Source organism: Microcaecilia unicolor, chromosome 1 (assembly GCF_901765095.1).
Source record: "Microcaecilia unicolor chromosome 1, aMicUni1.1, whole genome shotgun sequence".
NCBI classification, from domain to species: Eukaryota; Metazoa; Chordata; class Amphibia; order Gymnophiona; family Siphonopidae; genus Microcaecilia; species Microcaecilia unicolor.
In genome coordinates this window covers 356,076,098-356,091,948 of record NC_044031.1, presented here as the reverse complement: position 1 = coordinate 356,091,948, position 15,851 = coordinate 356,076,098, and the positions used below count along the sequence as shown (strand labels likewise).

General features: G+C 49.6%; 1 protein-coding gene across 3 annotated transcripts in view; it reads left to right on the top strand.

Moving 5' to 3' along the window:
* Nucleotides 1–15,851, top strand: part of SRD5A1 (steroid 5 alpha-reductase 1) — a 129,856-nt gene that overhangs the window by 105,587 nt on the left and 8,418 nt on the right. For all 3 annotated transcript variants that reach the window (XM_030209586.1, XM_030209578.1, XM_030209595.1), the window contains exon 5: nucleotides 9,012–9,158. In XM_030209586.1, coding sequence (XP_030065446.1) covers nucleotides 9,012–9,158 — 147 coding nt within the window. The remainder of the gene's footprint in view (nucleotides 1–9,011; nucleotides 9,159–15,851) is intronic.

Genomic DNA, 15,851 nt, shown 5'->3' with positions numbered 1-15,851 from the left:
GGGTCACTTTCAGCGTCCTCTGCGTGCGACAGACTCCGTGGTTTCCGTCGGTCAGCACCCAGGCCGTTCCAGCCAGGGAGGGTGGCGGTGATCACGGGTCTCTCGGGCTTAGCTGGGACTTCCGTTGGGGTGATGTCTGAATCTGACCGAGACTGTAGCCTGTAGGTTTTCCACGTCGGGGGATCCTGTATACGGGACCCAGCAGAAGGTTTAAGGCAGGTTGGTGAGGCAGTGGGAGCACTGGGTTATCCGATTGCTGGTGGTTCCAGGAGAGCTCCTCACCATGCGTCCTCTCAGTCGGGCCATCTTGCTGATGTATGCATATCCTCCCAAAGGAAAACCCAGGCAAGACCGCGGAACCATGATTCTGATTGCTCCTTTTTGGCCGCGTCAGATTTGGTTCCCTTTTCTTCTGGAGTTGTCCTCCGAAGAACCGTGGAGATTGGAGTGTTTTCCAACCCTCATCACTCAGAACGAGGGGGTGCTTCTGCATCCCAGCCTCCTGACTCTGACTCTCACGGCCTGGATGTTGAGAGCGTAGAATTCGCCTCCTTGGGTCTTTCTCAGGGTGTCTCCCGAGTCTTGCTTGCTTCCAGGAAAGATTCCACGAAGAGGTGTTACTCTTTCAAATGGAGCATTTTTGCCGTCTGGTGTGACAGCAAGGCCCTAGATCCTCGCTCTTGTCCTACACAGACCCTGCTTGAATACCTTCTACACTTATCAGAGTCTGGTCTTAAGACTAACTCTGTAAGGGTCCATCTTAGTGCGATTAGTGCTTTTCATCAACGTGTAGACAGTAAGCCTATCTCTGGACAGCCTTTAGTTGTTTTGATTCATGAGAGGTTTGCTTTGTCAAAGCCCCCAGTCAAACCTCCACCTGTGTCACGGGATCTCAATGTTGTTCTCACCCAGCTGATGAAGCCTCCTTTTGAGCCACTGAATTCCTGCCATCTGAAGTATTTGACCTGGAAGGTCATTTTCTTGGTGGCAGTTACTTCAGCTCGTTGGGTCAGTGAGCTTCAAGCCTTGGTAGTGAACGCTTCTTACCTCAAGTTTCATCACAACAGAGTAGTCCTCTGCACTCACCCTAAGTTTTTGCCGAAGGTGGTATTGGAGTTCCATCTGAACCAGTCAATTGTCTTGCCAACATTCTTTCCCCATCCTCATACCCGCCCTGCTGAAACGTCAGTTACATACATTGGACTGCAAGAGAGCATTGGCCTTCTATGTGGAGTGGACAAGCCTCTTCAGACAGTCCGCCCAAATGTTTGTGCCATTTGATCCCAACAGGAAGGAGTCGCTGTCGGGAAGCGCACCATTTCAAATTGGCTAGCAGATTGCATTTCCTTCACTTATGCCCGGGCTGGGCTGACTCTTGAGGGTCATGTCACGGCTCATAGTATTAGAGCCATGACAGCGTCGGTGGCCCATTTGAAGTCAGCAACCATAGAGGAGATTTGCAAGGCTGCAACGTGGTCTTCAGTCCACACATTCACATCTCATTACTGCCTCCAGCAGGATTCCTGACGTGACAGTGACGCGACAGTCGGTTTGGGCAGTCGGTGCTGCAGAATCTGTTCAGGGTTTAGAATCCAACTCCACCCCACTAGGCCCATTTTTGTTCCGTGCAGGACGTCAGACTCACAGAAACAGAACGAAGCCTTGCGCTGGAAGAAGAGGACCTCGGCTGGCGGGGGTTGGGGTCCCCCGCCAGCAAAGGTAGCCGGCGGCGGCGGGAGGGGGGGGTCGAGAGGGTTGTCAGCAGGGGGGTCCAGGGCCCCCGTGGCCCCACGTAGCTACGCCACTGGTATGTAATTACTGAGCTCTACATGAATTTAGCAGTAACCTCAACAGACACTGTTTTCATTTTTGTTTAGATTTGTACCCTCTTGCTACCAATACATTATGGTAACTTCACTAAAGCATATTCTCCGAGGACAAGCAGGCTGCTTGTTCTCATTGATGGTGACGTCCACAGCAGCCCCTCCAATCGGAAAACTTTACTAGCAAAGGCCTTTGCTAGTCCTCGCGCACCGATGCGCACTGCGCATGCTCGAGGCCGTCTTCCCGCCTGAACCGGCTCGTTTTCGTCAGTCTTCTTTGTCCGCGCTCGGGACGGTCGTGTTTTGCGCCGTTCGCGCCCCTCAAAGTCGACCCTCGCGCGTCTTCGCGATTTTCGCTAAAAAAAAAAAAAAGGACCTTACAGTCTTTACCCCTTTCCTCCGTGCTTCCAGTTTTGCCCCGCGTAAGTTTCCTTTCACTTTCGGGGTAAGGCCTTTTTTGAGGCCTCGGTACGGGTTTTTGTTCTCTCCCTATTTTTGGTGCCTATTTCGCCATTACGAATTTTGATTTCGCCGGCGTGATTTTTCCGCCCATGTCATCGAAGTCTCCCAGCGGCTTCAAGAAGTGCACCCAGTGCGCCCAGGTAATCTCGCTCACTGATAGGCACGCGTCGTTGTCTTCAGTGTCTGGGGGCTGGGCACCGCCCGCAGGCCTGTAGTCTTTGCGCCCTTTTACAGAAGAGGACTCAGGTAGCGAGATTGGCCCAGTGGAACGTGTTGTTCTCGGGCTCTTCGTCAACAACAGCACCTGGGGGCATCGAGTGGCAATCGACGTCCGACAGCATCAAGACGTTCGACCTCGGCATCGACTGCATCGAGGCATCGACCCTCCTGCATCATCGTACCGAGACATCGAAAGGCTGCGTCGGCGTCAGTGGTACCGGGACCTCCACTAGTGCTGGAGTGCGTCGGACGGTGGTGCTTCGACTGGAGTGCAGGTGAGGGCTGTCCATTCCCCTGCTGGTGGCGGTGAGCCTTCGGATGGGTCTCCCCCTACCCTGAGGGCTCCTGCGGTACAGCCCCCCCCCCCCCCGAGACCGACCTTCTTCGGCTCGGCCCCGAGGAAGCGACGGCTGGATTCTACGTCTCAGTCGGTACCAGGGAAGTTCCGGTGACATGCTTCGATTGAAAAAGTCAAAGGAAGCATCGACACCGGTCTCCTTGCCGGCAATCGGTACCGAGAGCTCTGGTCGCCAAGGGAGTCGGCACCCAGGTAGGCATCGGCAAGCCGGGAGGACCGCTCACACCTCTGTTCAGTAGGTGTCAGATGCACTCGCAGGCCTTGGACAGCCGAACAGCCTCCACGCCCGGACACAGACTTCTTCCTCGACTCCTTCAATCGCTTCCTCCATGTCTTCCTCCAAGCCTCGTCTCACGAGAGTCTCCGGGTCTTCTTCCCCAGAGATCTGGGAGAGCTTTGACGCCCTTATCCCTCCGGTACCCCAGGGGTGCTTGCCACCGTACCGTCGAGTGAGGCTCCGGGGTGATGTCTCCGACATCCGTGCCGCTTGCGGTACCGACTGCGGGTCGCCTCCCATGAAGGCTACCTGACTACGTCGGCGGAGGGATCTTCGCCGGTGCTGCGAGGGAGTCTCTCCTCGACGCTCCCACCGTGTCCAGCATTTCCACGGAGTCGAGCCGGGCACGGCTTCAGACACAGGTTCATGAACTTGTGTCTGATACCGATGGTGAGGCCTCGTGGGAGGAGGAGGAGGACATCAGATATTTCTCTGACGAGGAGTCTGATGGCCTTCCTTCTGATCCCACTCCCTTCCCTGAAAGGCAGCTTTCTCCTCCTGAGAGTCTGTCTTTGGCGGCCTTTGGCCGGGAGATGTCTACGGCCATCCCCTTCCCGGTGGTTGTGGAGGATGAGCCCAGGGCTGAATGTTTGAGCTCTTGGACTATCCTTCTCCACCTAAGGAAGCGTCCACATCATGTCCTAAAAAAAGACATTGCTGGCGAACTGGACCAAGCCTCTAAGTAATCCCCACATTCCCAAGAAGATCGAGTCCCAGTACCGGATCCATGGGACCCAGAGCTGATGTGCACTCAGTTGCCTCACGACTCTGGTGTGGTGGATCTGGCCCTAAAGAAGGCTAAGAGTTCTAGGGAGCATGCTTCGGCCCCCCGGGCAAGGATCTAGAACCTTAGACTCTTTGGGAGGAAGGCCTACCATCTTTCATGCTCGTGGCCAAAATCCAGTCTTACCAGCTCTACACGAGCATACATATGCGGAACAATGTGCGGCAGTTGGCGGGCTTGGTGGACAAGCTCCCTCCTGAGCAAGCCAAGCCATTTCAGGAGGTGGTCCAAGGCAGCTGAAGCGTGCAGAAATTCCTGGCCAGAGGGGTATATGATACCTTTGATGTTGCTCCAGGGCCGTGCTCAAGGTGTGGTGGAAGCGCAGACTCTCAATGGCTGCGTGCCTCCGACCTGGAGAATAGGATCCAGCAGCGGATTGCGGACTCCCCTTGCCGAGCGGGTCAATATTTTTGGAGAGAAAGTCGAACAGGTGGTAGAGGCAGCTCCACTAGCGGATACCGCTTTCAGACAAGTTCTCCCGCCGGCAGCCTTCAGCATCTACCTATTAGATTGTAACTCTTTGAGCAGGGACTGTCTTTCTTCAATGTTTGTGCAGCGCTGCATATGCCTTGTAGCGCTATAGAAATGCTAAATAGTAGTAGTAGTAGACCTCCTCAGGTAGACGTTTTTATGGGGAAGGAAGACTGTTCCTACTCTTCTGGTAAGCGTAGGTACAATCCTCCTTCTCGACAGCCTGCGGCCCAGGCTAAGCCCCAGCGCGCGTGCTCTCGTCAGCAGCGTGCGCCTCAGCAAGGCCCACGGCTCCCCAGCAAAAGCAGGAGGCGAGCTTTTGACTGGCTACAGCAGAGCATAGGCCGACATCAACGTGTCAGTGCCGGGCGATCTGCCGGTCGGGGGGAGGTTGAAAGTTTTTCACCAAAGGTGGCCTCTTATAACCTCCGACCGTTGGGTTCTTCAAATAGTCCGGCAAGGATACACCATCAATTTGGCCTCCAAACCTCCAAATTGCCCACCGGGAGCTCAATCTTACAGCTTCCAGCACAAGCAGGTACTTGCAAGAGGAACTCTCCGCCCTTCTCAGCGACAATGCGGTCGAGCCCGTGCCATCCGGGCAAGAAGGGCTGGGATTCTATTCCAGGTACTTCCTTGTGGAAACGAAAACAGGGGGGATGTGTCCCATCTTAGACCTAAGGGCCCTGAACAAATATCTGGTCAAGGAAAAGTTCAGGATGCCTTTCCCTGGGCACCCTTCTCCCCATGATTCAGGAAAAACGATTGGCTATGCTCTCTGGACCTGAAGGACGCCTACATGCACATCCCGATACTGCCAGCTCACAGACAGTATCTGCGATTTCAGCTGGGCACACGTCCCTTCCAGTACTGTGTGCTACCCTTTGGGCTCACCTCTGCGCCCAGAGTGTTCACGAGTGCTTGCTGTAGTAGCAGTGGCGCTTCGGCAGGCTGGGAGTACACATGTTCCCCTATCTCGACGATTGGCTGGTGAAGAACACATCTGAGGCAGGAGCTCTACAGTCCATGCAGATGACTATTTGCCTCCTGGAGCTACTGGGGTTTGTGATAAATTATCCAAAGTCCCATCGTCTCCCAGTACAGAGACTCGAATTCATAGGAATTCTTGGACGGCTCGTGCCTATCTCCCAGAGACGAGGGCCAACAACTTGTTGTCCCTCGACTCGCGGGTGCGAGCGGCCCAGCAGATCACAGCTCGGCAGATGTTTAAGTGCTGGCCCATGGCCTCCACAGTTCATGTGACTCCCATGGCCCGCCTTCACATGCGATCTGCTGAGTGGACCCTAGCTTTCCAGTGTTTCAGGCTGCTGGGGATCTAGAAGACGTGATCCACCGGGGTCCACGAGTTTTCTCAACTCCCTGTATTGGTGGACGATTTGGTGCCAATTTGACTCTGGGACGTCTTTCCAAATCCCTCCCACAAAAAGTGCTGACTACTGATGCGTCTCTCCTGGGGTGGGGATCTCAGTCGCTGGCCTTCACACCCAAGGAAGCTGGTCCCTCAGGAACTCATCTGCAGATCAATCTCCTGGAGTTACGAGCGGTCTGGAACGCTCTGAAGGCTTTTAGAAATCGGCTGTCCCACCAAATTATCCAAATTCAGACAGACAACCAGGTTGCCATGTATTACATCAACAAGCAGGGGGGCACCGGGATTCTCGCCCCCTGTGTCAGGAAGCCGTCAGCATGTGGCTGTGGGCTCGCCGTTACGGCATGTTGCCCAAGCACATACCTGGCAGGCGTTACAACAGTCTGGCCGACAGGTTAGCAGGATCATGCAACCTAACGAGTGGTCGCGTCAATTCCAGGTAGTGCGGCAGATCTTCCAGGTGTGGGGCACCCCCTTGGTGGATCTCTTTGCATCTCAGGCCAACCACAAGGTCCCTCAATTCTGTTCCAGACTTCAGGGCCCACGGCAGGCTGGCATCGGATGCCTTCCTCCTGGACTGGGGGGAAGGTCTACTGGTATGCTTATCCTCCCATACCTCTGTGGGAAGACTTTGTTGAAACTCAAGCAAGACCGAGGCACCATGATTCTGATTGCTCCGTTTTGGCTGCGTCAGATCTGGTTCCCTCTTCTTCTGGAGTCATCCTCCGAAGAACCGTGGAGATTGGAGTGTTTTCTGACCCTCATCAAACAGGACAAAGGGGCGCTTCTGCATCCCAACCTCCAGTCCCTGGCTCTCACGGCCTGGATGTTGAGAGCATAGACTTTGCCTCTTTGGGTCAGAGGGTGTCTCCCGTGTCTTGCTTGCCTTCAGGAAAGATTCCACTAAGAGCAGTTTTTCTTTCAATGGAGGAGGTTTGCCGTCTGGTGTGACAGCAAGGGCCCTAGATCCTCGCTCTTGTCCTACACAGACCCTGCTTGAATACCTTCTGCACTTGTCTGAGTCTGGTCTCAAGACCAACTCTGTAAGGGTTCACCTTAGCGCAATCAGTGCATACTATTACCGTGTGGAAGGTAAGCCGATCTCAGGACAGCCTTTAGTTGTTTCGCTTCATGAGAGGTTTGCTTTTGTCAAAGCCCTCCCGTCAAACCTCCTACAGTGTCATGGGATCTCAATGTCGTTCTCACCCAGCTGATGAAACCTCCTTTTGAGCCACTGAACTCCTGCCATCTGAAGTACTTGACCTGGAAGGTCATTTTCTTGTGGCAGTTACTTCAGCTCGTAGAGTCAGTGAGCTTCAGGCCCTGGTAGCCCAGGCCCCTTACACCAAATTTCATCACAACAGAGTAGTGCTCCGCACCCACCCAAAGTTCCTGCGAAGGTGGTGTCGGAGTTCCATCTTAACCAGTCAATTGTCTTGCCAACATTCTTCCCCAGGCCGCATACCCGCCCTGCTGAACGTCAGTTGCACACTTGGACTGCAAGAGAGCATTGCCTTCTACTTGGAGCGGACACAGCCCCACAGACAGTCCGCCCAATTGTTTGTTTCTTTCGACCCTAACAGGCTAGGGGTCGCTGTCGGGAAACGCAACCATCTCCAATTGGCTAGCGGATTGCATTTCCTTCACTTACGCCCAGGCTGGGCTGGCTCTTGAGGGTCATGTCACGACTCATAGTGTTAGAGCCATGGGCAGCGTCAGTGGCCCACTTGAAGTCGAGCCACTATTGAAGAGATCTGCCAAAGCTGCGACGTGGGTCATCTGTCCACACATTCACATCTCATTACTGCCTGCAGCAGGATACCAGACGTGACAGTCTGGTCGGGCAGTTAGTGCTTGAGAATCTTTTTGGGTTTAGAATCCAACTCCACCCCCCTAGGCCCATGTTTTATTCTGTTCTAGGCTACACTCTCTGTTAGTTGGATAAGTTGTTAGGTCAATCTCAGTTATGTCCTCGCCGTTGTGAGGCCCAATTGACCATGTTGTTGTTTTGAGTGAGCCTGGGGGCTAGGGATACCCCATCAGTGAGACAAGCAGCCTGCTTGTCCTCGGAGGAAAGCGAATGCTACATACCTGTAGAAGGTATTCTCCGAGGACAGCAGGCTGATTGTTCTCACAAACCCGCCCGCCTCCCCTTGGAGTTGTGTCTTCCCTTGTTTTGTCTTGCTACATATGGGACTGACGAACACGAGCTGGTTCGGGCGGGAAGATGGCCCGCGCATAGCGCGGTGCGCATCGGCGCGCGAGGACTAGCAAGGCCTTTGCTAGTAAAGTTTTCCGATTGGAGGGGCTGCCGTGGACGTCACCCATCAGTGAGAACAATCAGCCTGCTGTCCTCGGAGAATACCTTCTACAGGTATGTAGCATTCGCTTTAGTCAATTAAGCCAATGCAATGTTCTACAAGAAATGTAGCTTGTAAATGTTTATCACTGTCTAGGTCCTCAGAACTTGACACTCTTCTGGATGTACTACAGATATTCTTTCTGGTAACCCCTATGCTGTTTTTTTTTTTTGTTTGTTTGTTTTGTGTTTTTTAGGGGGGGTTGTTTTTTTACCAAATATTGGAAGATGTATTTAATTACTAACCCATTGTCACTTTTCAAATAACACCCCCCTGCCAAAACCATCCCCCACCCCAATCCATTTTTAAAAACAGCCGACTGGCACCTGCCAGGTGGGGTTGGGGGACAGGAATCATTTTTGAACGCCCCTGCCCTGATGGCTCTCTTAGTAAACATGGTAGTCTCAGACCCCTATTAGTAGTCTTGTAGCAGCACCTGGGATCACCCCCACCTGGGAAACTGACATGGGAAGAGAAAGAAGGAGATATTTGAAAAGTGATCAGGTGTGGATGGGTTCAAGGAGAAGCACTGTTATTTCTTTGATGACTGGAAAGTAGAGGCATTCTTTTTCACTAAGCACCAGCCCCTTAGTTTCCACATAAGAGCATCAGTATGCAGAGCAGCACATTATTTGACATCCATGGTGCTTATTGCTGTAAGTTGTATTATTGGCAAGTGGTATCAACTTATTGCAGTTTTAGTAAATAGAGACCTAAATTTGCTATATTGTTATTGGGTGCAGGGTGTGCGGAGAATAAGGATATTTTGGTATCTGGTATCTTTTTTTAAAATAAGATGGTAAATGCTGTCAGTTTTATCCTCACGACACTGTCATACCTTACATACTGTCACACTTTTTCTTTCAGGAGGGCTGTTTGAATATGTATCTGGAGCCAACTTCTTTGGTGAGATTGTGGAGTGGACTGGATTGCTCTTGCTAGCTGGTCTCTTCAAAGTGTGTCTTTTGCCATATTACATTTATGATTTTGATTCAAGGGCACAACACATCATCAGTAAGTGTGAATAAAATTTTGTATTTGATAGTTTCTGTGCCTGATATCATCTGACAGCACACCGACATGTTTCAAATGTCTGACACTACTGTATATGCTCATTTATAAGTGAGAAATTTTGACTTGAAAATCCCATCTATAAACCAGAGTCATCTTATTTATAGGACATTTATAGCACTCTTGCTATTGTTAGCTTGATGGACATATGATAGACTCTGGCTGTGCTGAAGTTACTTGAGAGGATACAGCCAGTTCTATATATGTCCTGGTGTGGTAGGAACTCTTAATTCAGGGTGAGCTTACACTGTGTTCAAATTAAAGACAAGGGGCCCGATATTCAGCCTACGGGAGGCAGGCCGACTAAGTCCGGCGGTTGATACTGAGCCCAGATATTCAATGCCGGGCTGTTCCGGTGACCAGCATTGAAATATCTGGGTTTTTTTTTGGCTGCTATAAACTTTACCAGTTTTAGTAAATATTCAGTGTTAGCACTGAATATTTGCAGCTAGCCAGCTGTATCACGAGATATGGCTAGTAGCTGCTACGCACTGACCAAATATTCAGCAGGAGATGGCCAGCTATCAACTGTTGAATATTTGCGGATAGCCGGTTAAATGCTATTTAACTAGCCAGGAGCCGTTCTTATCTGGTTAAATTGCGCTGAATATCGACTGGAAGTTGTTGGAGGAGATGTGCAAGTCAGACTGGGGGGTGATACAAATAGTAGAGTTTGTTTTAAATCTGTAAATGTTTCGGCTGGTTTGAAAGTTTGTGCTGAGCATGTACATTGAGAAGAGGGTATGCCTGCAAGGAAGTGTGCATGACAATTACCAGGTGACAATTATCCATGTGCATCTCCTCTTTTCTCCTCTCTCCCTGCTATCCATGTGCATCTCCTCCTGTCTTCCCTCCCCTCCTGGGGAACTGGGTTCAATTCCCACTGCAGCTCCTTGTGACTGTGGGCAAGTCACTTAACCCTCCATTGCTCCAGGTACAAAATAAGTACCTGTATACATGTAAACCACTTTGAACGTAGTTTGCAAAATACCACGGAAAGGTGGTATATCAAGTCCCCTTTCCCTTTCCCTCTTGATGACTATGGGCTGTTTGAAGGAATTATGTAGTTGTTTGTGAAACAATGTCATCAATAAAACAGATTGAAACATAAAGGCATTCCAGCAATTTTATGTACATCTTTATGCTCTAGGGTCGTATTGTTTAGAGAGTAGGGATGTTTTTTTTCCACTCCTTGACTTTATCACAGATCACACCAGATCAATTAGATTACCTTAAATGGGATGTTGGAGGGGATGAGATATTTGCAGTTATTAAAAATCTCAAGCTGGTGAAGGCCCCAGGACCAGATGGTCCAGGAGCAGAATATTATAAATTTTACAAGATCAAGTGAGTGGTCATCTGGCCTGTATGGAGATGGCATCAGTCCATTATAGAAGTTTTGTGCAGAATCAAAATCATGCTTATGTTGTAGGTTCTCCCCAAGCCTGAAAGAGATAAGGAGGCCTTGGGCTCGTACAGGCCCATTTCCTTACTGAACTAAGATCAGAAAATATTAACCACAGTCCTGGCAAATTGACTAAATCATATTATTCCAGATCTTATCTATGAGGATCATGTAGGATTCGTGCCGGGTAGATACTCCTCAACATCTGCTTAAGGTACTAGCTACTCTACAAGCAAGACATAGTGACCCTGAAAAACATCATCCTAGCCAGTCTAGATGTCAGAAAGGCTTTTGATAAGATAACTTGGAACTATCTAACCTGGGTATTACCTCAATATGGAATTACGGGGTTCTTTGTGGAGTGGGTTAGGACCATATATTGTCAACCAGTGGCACAAATTCTGGTGAATGGACAGATGTCCTCTTCATTTGTGCTGAACTGGGGCACCAGGCAGGGCTGCCCCCGTCCTCATTTCTATTTATACTATCTTTAGAGCCCTTAGCCATAAAAATTAGAACTGCATCAAATATCCAAAGGGTCCTGGTAGGAGGACAGAAATTTTATATTAGCATGTTATTATATGTAAGCAGTGCAAAAGACTTGTTCAATTAATTGAACAATTTGGTAAGTTTTCTGGTGTGAAAATCAACTATGACAAGTTGGAGGCCTTAAAAATGGCTGTCTCCTCGAACTCAGTGAATTGACTAGGCTTCCCTTTGGGATGGGCTTAGGGTATGCTTAAATATATGGGGGCATATATTGTCATTGATCATCAAGCAATATATCACATTGATCATACTAAAAAGATAGATCAGATTAAAGTTTTGGGTGAACAGTGGAATGACCTCCCCCTCTCATTGTTTGGGCAGGTGGTAGTTGTTAAAATGGTGATCATTCCACAGCTCTTATATATCATGGAAACCTTGCCAATTTGGATAAAACTTTCAGATGAAAAGCATTATAAGAGCATAATTCGTAAGTTGATATGGTGGGCAAAGGGAGCTCGCATCGGTCATGCTAAGCTCATGCTGCCTAAAGAAAAAGAGGGTTTAAAATTTCCAGATCTTAGATCTTATAATGTTGCAGCAGTCGTGTTCTAGATTTATGGGGGTCAAAGGCCTCGGGCAAAGTTCGCACCTAAGGCCTTCTTTGAGGAGTGGTGTAGACCTTTCACTTTCATAAATCTACTGCACACTCAACCTTTTTTTAGGTCACAACAGTGGGCTTGGAGATGGTGGAGGATTTAGATTGGGTGGCATGTGAGGATGTCCCCATTTATTCAGTTTTATTGGCAACCCATCCTTTTCACCTAGCATGGACTCCTCAAACTTCAGGGTTTGGTTTGAAAGAGGATGCAGAAATGTGGGTGCCTTCACCATGGTGAATAAGGGACAACTTCTCTTATTTTGGTCAAGTGAGGAAATGCTGGGCTCTAACTAACTCATTTTTTTGCAGTACTTACAGGCTAGGCATTACAGTGCACAGCTCGGTAGGTCACAGCACACGTTGCTGAACTGGACTGATTCAGATAGGAAAATTTTAAGGGATTCCCACAAAACAAATACACTATTGAATGGGTAGAGTATAGTAAGAGGCAGGGCAAATACAACTCTTGTTAAACAATTGGCACTAGATTGGACAAGGGATATAGGAGAAGATATTTCTCCTGATGAACTTAAGATGATACCTTTTTTATTGGACATAACTTAATACATTTCTTGATTAGCTTTCGAAGGTTGCCCTTCTTCGTCAGATCGGAAATAAGCAAATGTCATCTTATTTTCTTTTCCATGTTTTATTTTGTTTGATTTCTATTGATAACTTTAAGAGTGGACTAACACGGCTACCACACTCCTCTACTCCAGATGAACTTGAATTCCTATTTGTGCAACTGTGATCTAGAGTCAAGAGAACAGACTTACAAGAAATTCAATTTAAACTTTTGCATAGATCTTGTATCACTAAAGCAAAGGCCGTGAGACTCCACCTTTGGCAGGATGATGCATGTGACAGATCTGTGGTTGGCAGAGGGATCTGAATCCACAGTTTTTTAGAATGCCATAAATTGAAGGACCTATGGGGAGGGGCCCTGAAAGCCATAGAAACTATTGTTGGTTCAGTCACGTGGAGCTATTCCTTATTACTGCTGATTAAAAATCTGAACTTAAGATATTTGGGGGTGCATGATATGGGAATTTGATTTATTCGCCTGGGTGTTTTGCTTTTGTTAACGGTGGTTCTGAAGCACTGGGTGGAGGATAACCCTCCTAGATATCATTTGAATATCATTTCCTTTTGAGCATGGGCAAACTAGGTTTCAGTGCTGTTCCAGCAGTATGGTTTCCAAACTGGGAGGGGCTAAACACCATATAAGGAAACTCCTTATATGATACTTAGCCCCTACCAGTGCATCCCAGGATGTAACGGGCAGAGGCTGGGTGCTGCCATTTTGAGAAGGCAGGCCCAGAAGAAGTGTTGCTCCTGCCTTCCTGCCTCCAACTCTAGAGGGGGAGGGGAGAGCGTCACTAGACCACCAGGGACTCTTGGTTCCTGGCGGGGAGCCAGTGACGTTCCTAGGGTGGCTGACACCTGGGGCGGATCGCAGATGCACCCCCCCCCCGGGTGCAGCGCGACCCCCCCTCCCCCCCGGCGAAAGGACACCCCCTCTCCCCTGGTGAAAGGACACCCCCCGGGTGCATTTTTACCTGCTGGGGGGGGGGGGGGGCTGCGCGCCTGTCAACCTCGTTCGTTCCATGCTCCCTCTGCCCCAGAACCTGTTCCGGGGCAGAGGGAGCACGGAACGAGCGGAGCCGACAGGCGCACAGCACCCCCCCCCAGTGGCGTGCACCCGGGGTGGACCACCCCCACTGCCCCCCCCTTGGTACGCCACTGCTGGGAGCGCTGGGGGTTTGTGAGGGGGTCGACTGGACCACCAAGGATTTTTTTGCTTGGGTTGATTTGGGTTCACTAGACCACCAGGGATTTTTTTGCTTGAGGGGGGTACGGGGTCCACTGGACCACTAGGGAAGTTTTCAAAGGTCTTTGGGGGGGGGGGCGTCACATTGGGGATCCATGAGCACCTACCATGGGGAGCAGGACAGGTCAAGACCTGCTGAAAAAGTTTGCATGTTAAAATGTAGGCGCTCAGGTCTGTGCATTGCTTGGAATGCTCATTTTAATACTAATGAGTTTGTTGCAATGCATTTGCATAGAGTTATCGTTAGCTGCTAAGGGGAATGGTAGGTATGCAGAACCCCTTTGTGCATTGCATGCTAAATAACATTTGCTTTAGACAGGCTACAACCAGTCTAAAGCAAACGTTCCATCATGGTAAGCTTTGTGCATCAGGCCCTCAGTGACAAAGTAGTGTAAACATAGGCTTGTCATAAGAGGCCTAAGGTAAGGCTTTGTAACCTAGGGAGAGGCCTCTGGAAAGCCCAGTTCACAGCTTATGTGGACCCAATTTTTGCTGATAAAAGCAGGTTTGTTCCATTCTGCATCGGGACCTCAGGAGGATCCGAACCGCCTTTAGCTGCTAGTCCTGCACTAACAGCTACCGCTTGGCAAGCGAAGCACCAGCATCTGTTTCCCTCACCCCCAGTAATGGTACTGCTGCGGAAGGTGACCCAGTGCGGCTCAACTCGTCCAGATGGGGGAACTGCACCAAACAGCTGTAGCACTGCCATCTCTGCCCCCTCAGGGCTCAGTACCGGCACTCAGGGGGAGGTATCTCAAAGCTCTTCAGCAGCACTATCTCCCTCCCCCCATGGCCCAGTACCGGCATCGCTGGGGGATGTGTACTGAAGCTCTGTGGCAATACCATCTCCTTCCCTCCAGGGCCCAGTAATGACATCGCCAGGGAGATTTCCCAAAGCTCCTTGGCAACAATCTCCTCCCCACCCCCCCAGAGCCCTGTACTGATAGTGTCCCAAACCTCCACTGCACCGCTATCTCCATTCATCCAGGCCCCAGTTTCAGCATAGCTGGGGAAGGTGATGCACTCTTGCAAGGATGGGCTTACATGATGCAAGGTGTCCACCCTCAGCGCACACTTGCACAACCACCTTGCTGACACACCCTGTTTGGTGGAAGGTCAAAGATGCTGTATCAAGAATTAAAGATATCTCTCTACAGTTTGAGAACTTCCCATTCATTCTCAGGAATAGACCTCCCAGCACAAGAAGTTTGCATGGCCCAGTTACAGGACCCTCTTATACCAGGTCATCCTTGCAACATTCAGGCAGTAGAACTACTGTCAGTGACATGACACAACTCCAGGTAGCGTAAACAAGCAGTTATCTTCCAGCTCCCCTCCCTCAAAATTAATCCTTCCTGTTGACTTGCTTCTGATCAGAGGGGGCTCCACCGCTTCATCCAAGCATTGCAGGATATCAGAACGATCAGATGGGGCCTCAGCATCCTTTCCATAGGATATTGCCTTTTTCAAGACGCACCACCATATACCCATTTGGGCAGCAGAGCTCAACAGCTTAATCCAGAACATTATGGTGACAGAAGTTCCACCCAAACAAACAAAATTGCCCAGGAGAAGCCTTGGATCCATCCGAGATATTCACCACCTCTAAAGAGAGCAGTTTAGAATGGCCACCCTTGCGATCTGCCTGCCTCTGCTCCAGCACAACAATTGGCTTGCCTCCTTCGACATCAAGGACACTTACACCTACATTACATGTAGTAACTTAGTAGATGATGGCAGATAAAGATCTGTATGGTCTATCCAGTCTGCCCAACAAGATAAACTCATTATATAAGGTATAATGTGATACTTCATATGTGTACCTGATCTTATTTATTTATTTATTTATTGCTTTTGTATCCCACATTTTCCCACCTATTTGCAGGCTCAATGTGGCTTACATAATTTTGTTAACATTGTCATTACAGGATAACAGATACATTTAGTTTTGTGCAGAGATTAAGTAAGGGAAGAAAGAAGAAGGAAGGGAGTGATTAGGGTAATTATAGAAGGTGAGCTTTCTTAACTGATTGGGTTGGTGAGGTGGATTAGTGTGGCCATAGGTTCTCATTGTAGGCCTTGTTGAAGAGATATGTCTTCAGAGATTTGCGAAAGATAGTGGTTTCGTCGATTGTTCTCAGGTCTGTGGGCAATGCATTCCATAATTGCGTGCTTATGTAAGAGAAGGTAGTGGCATGCATCAGCTTGTATTTTAGTCCTTTACAACTGGGGAAGTGTAGGTTGAGAAATTTG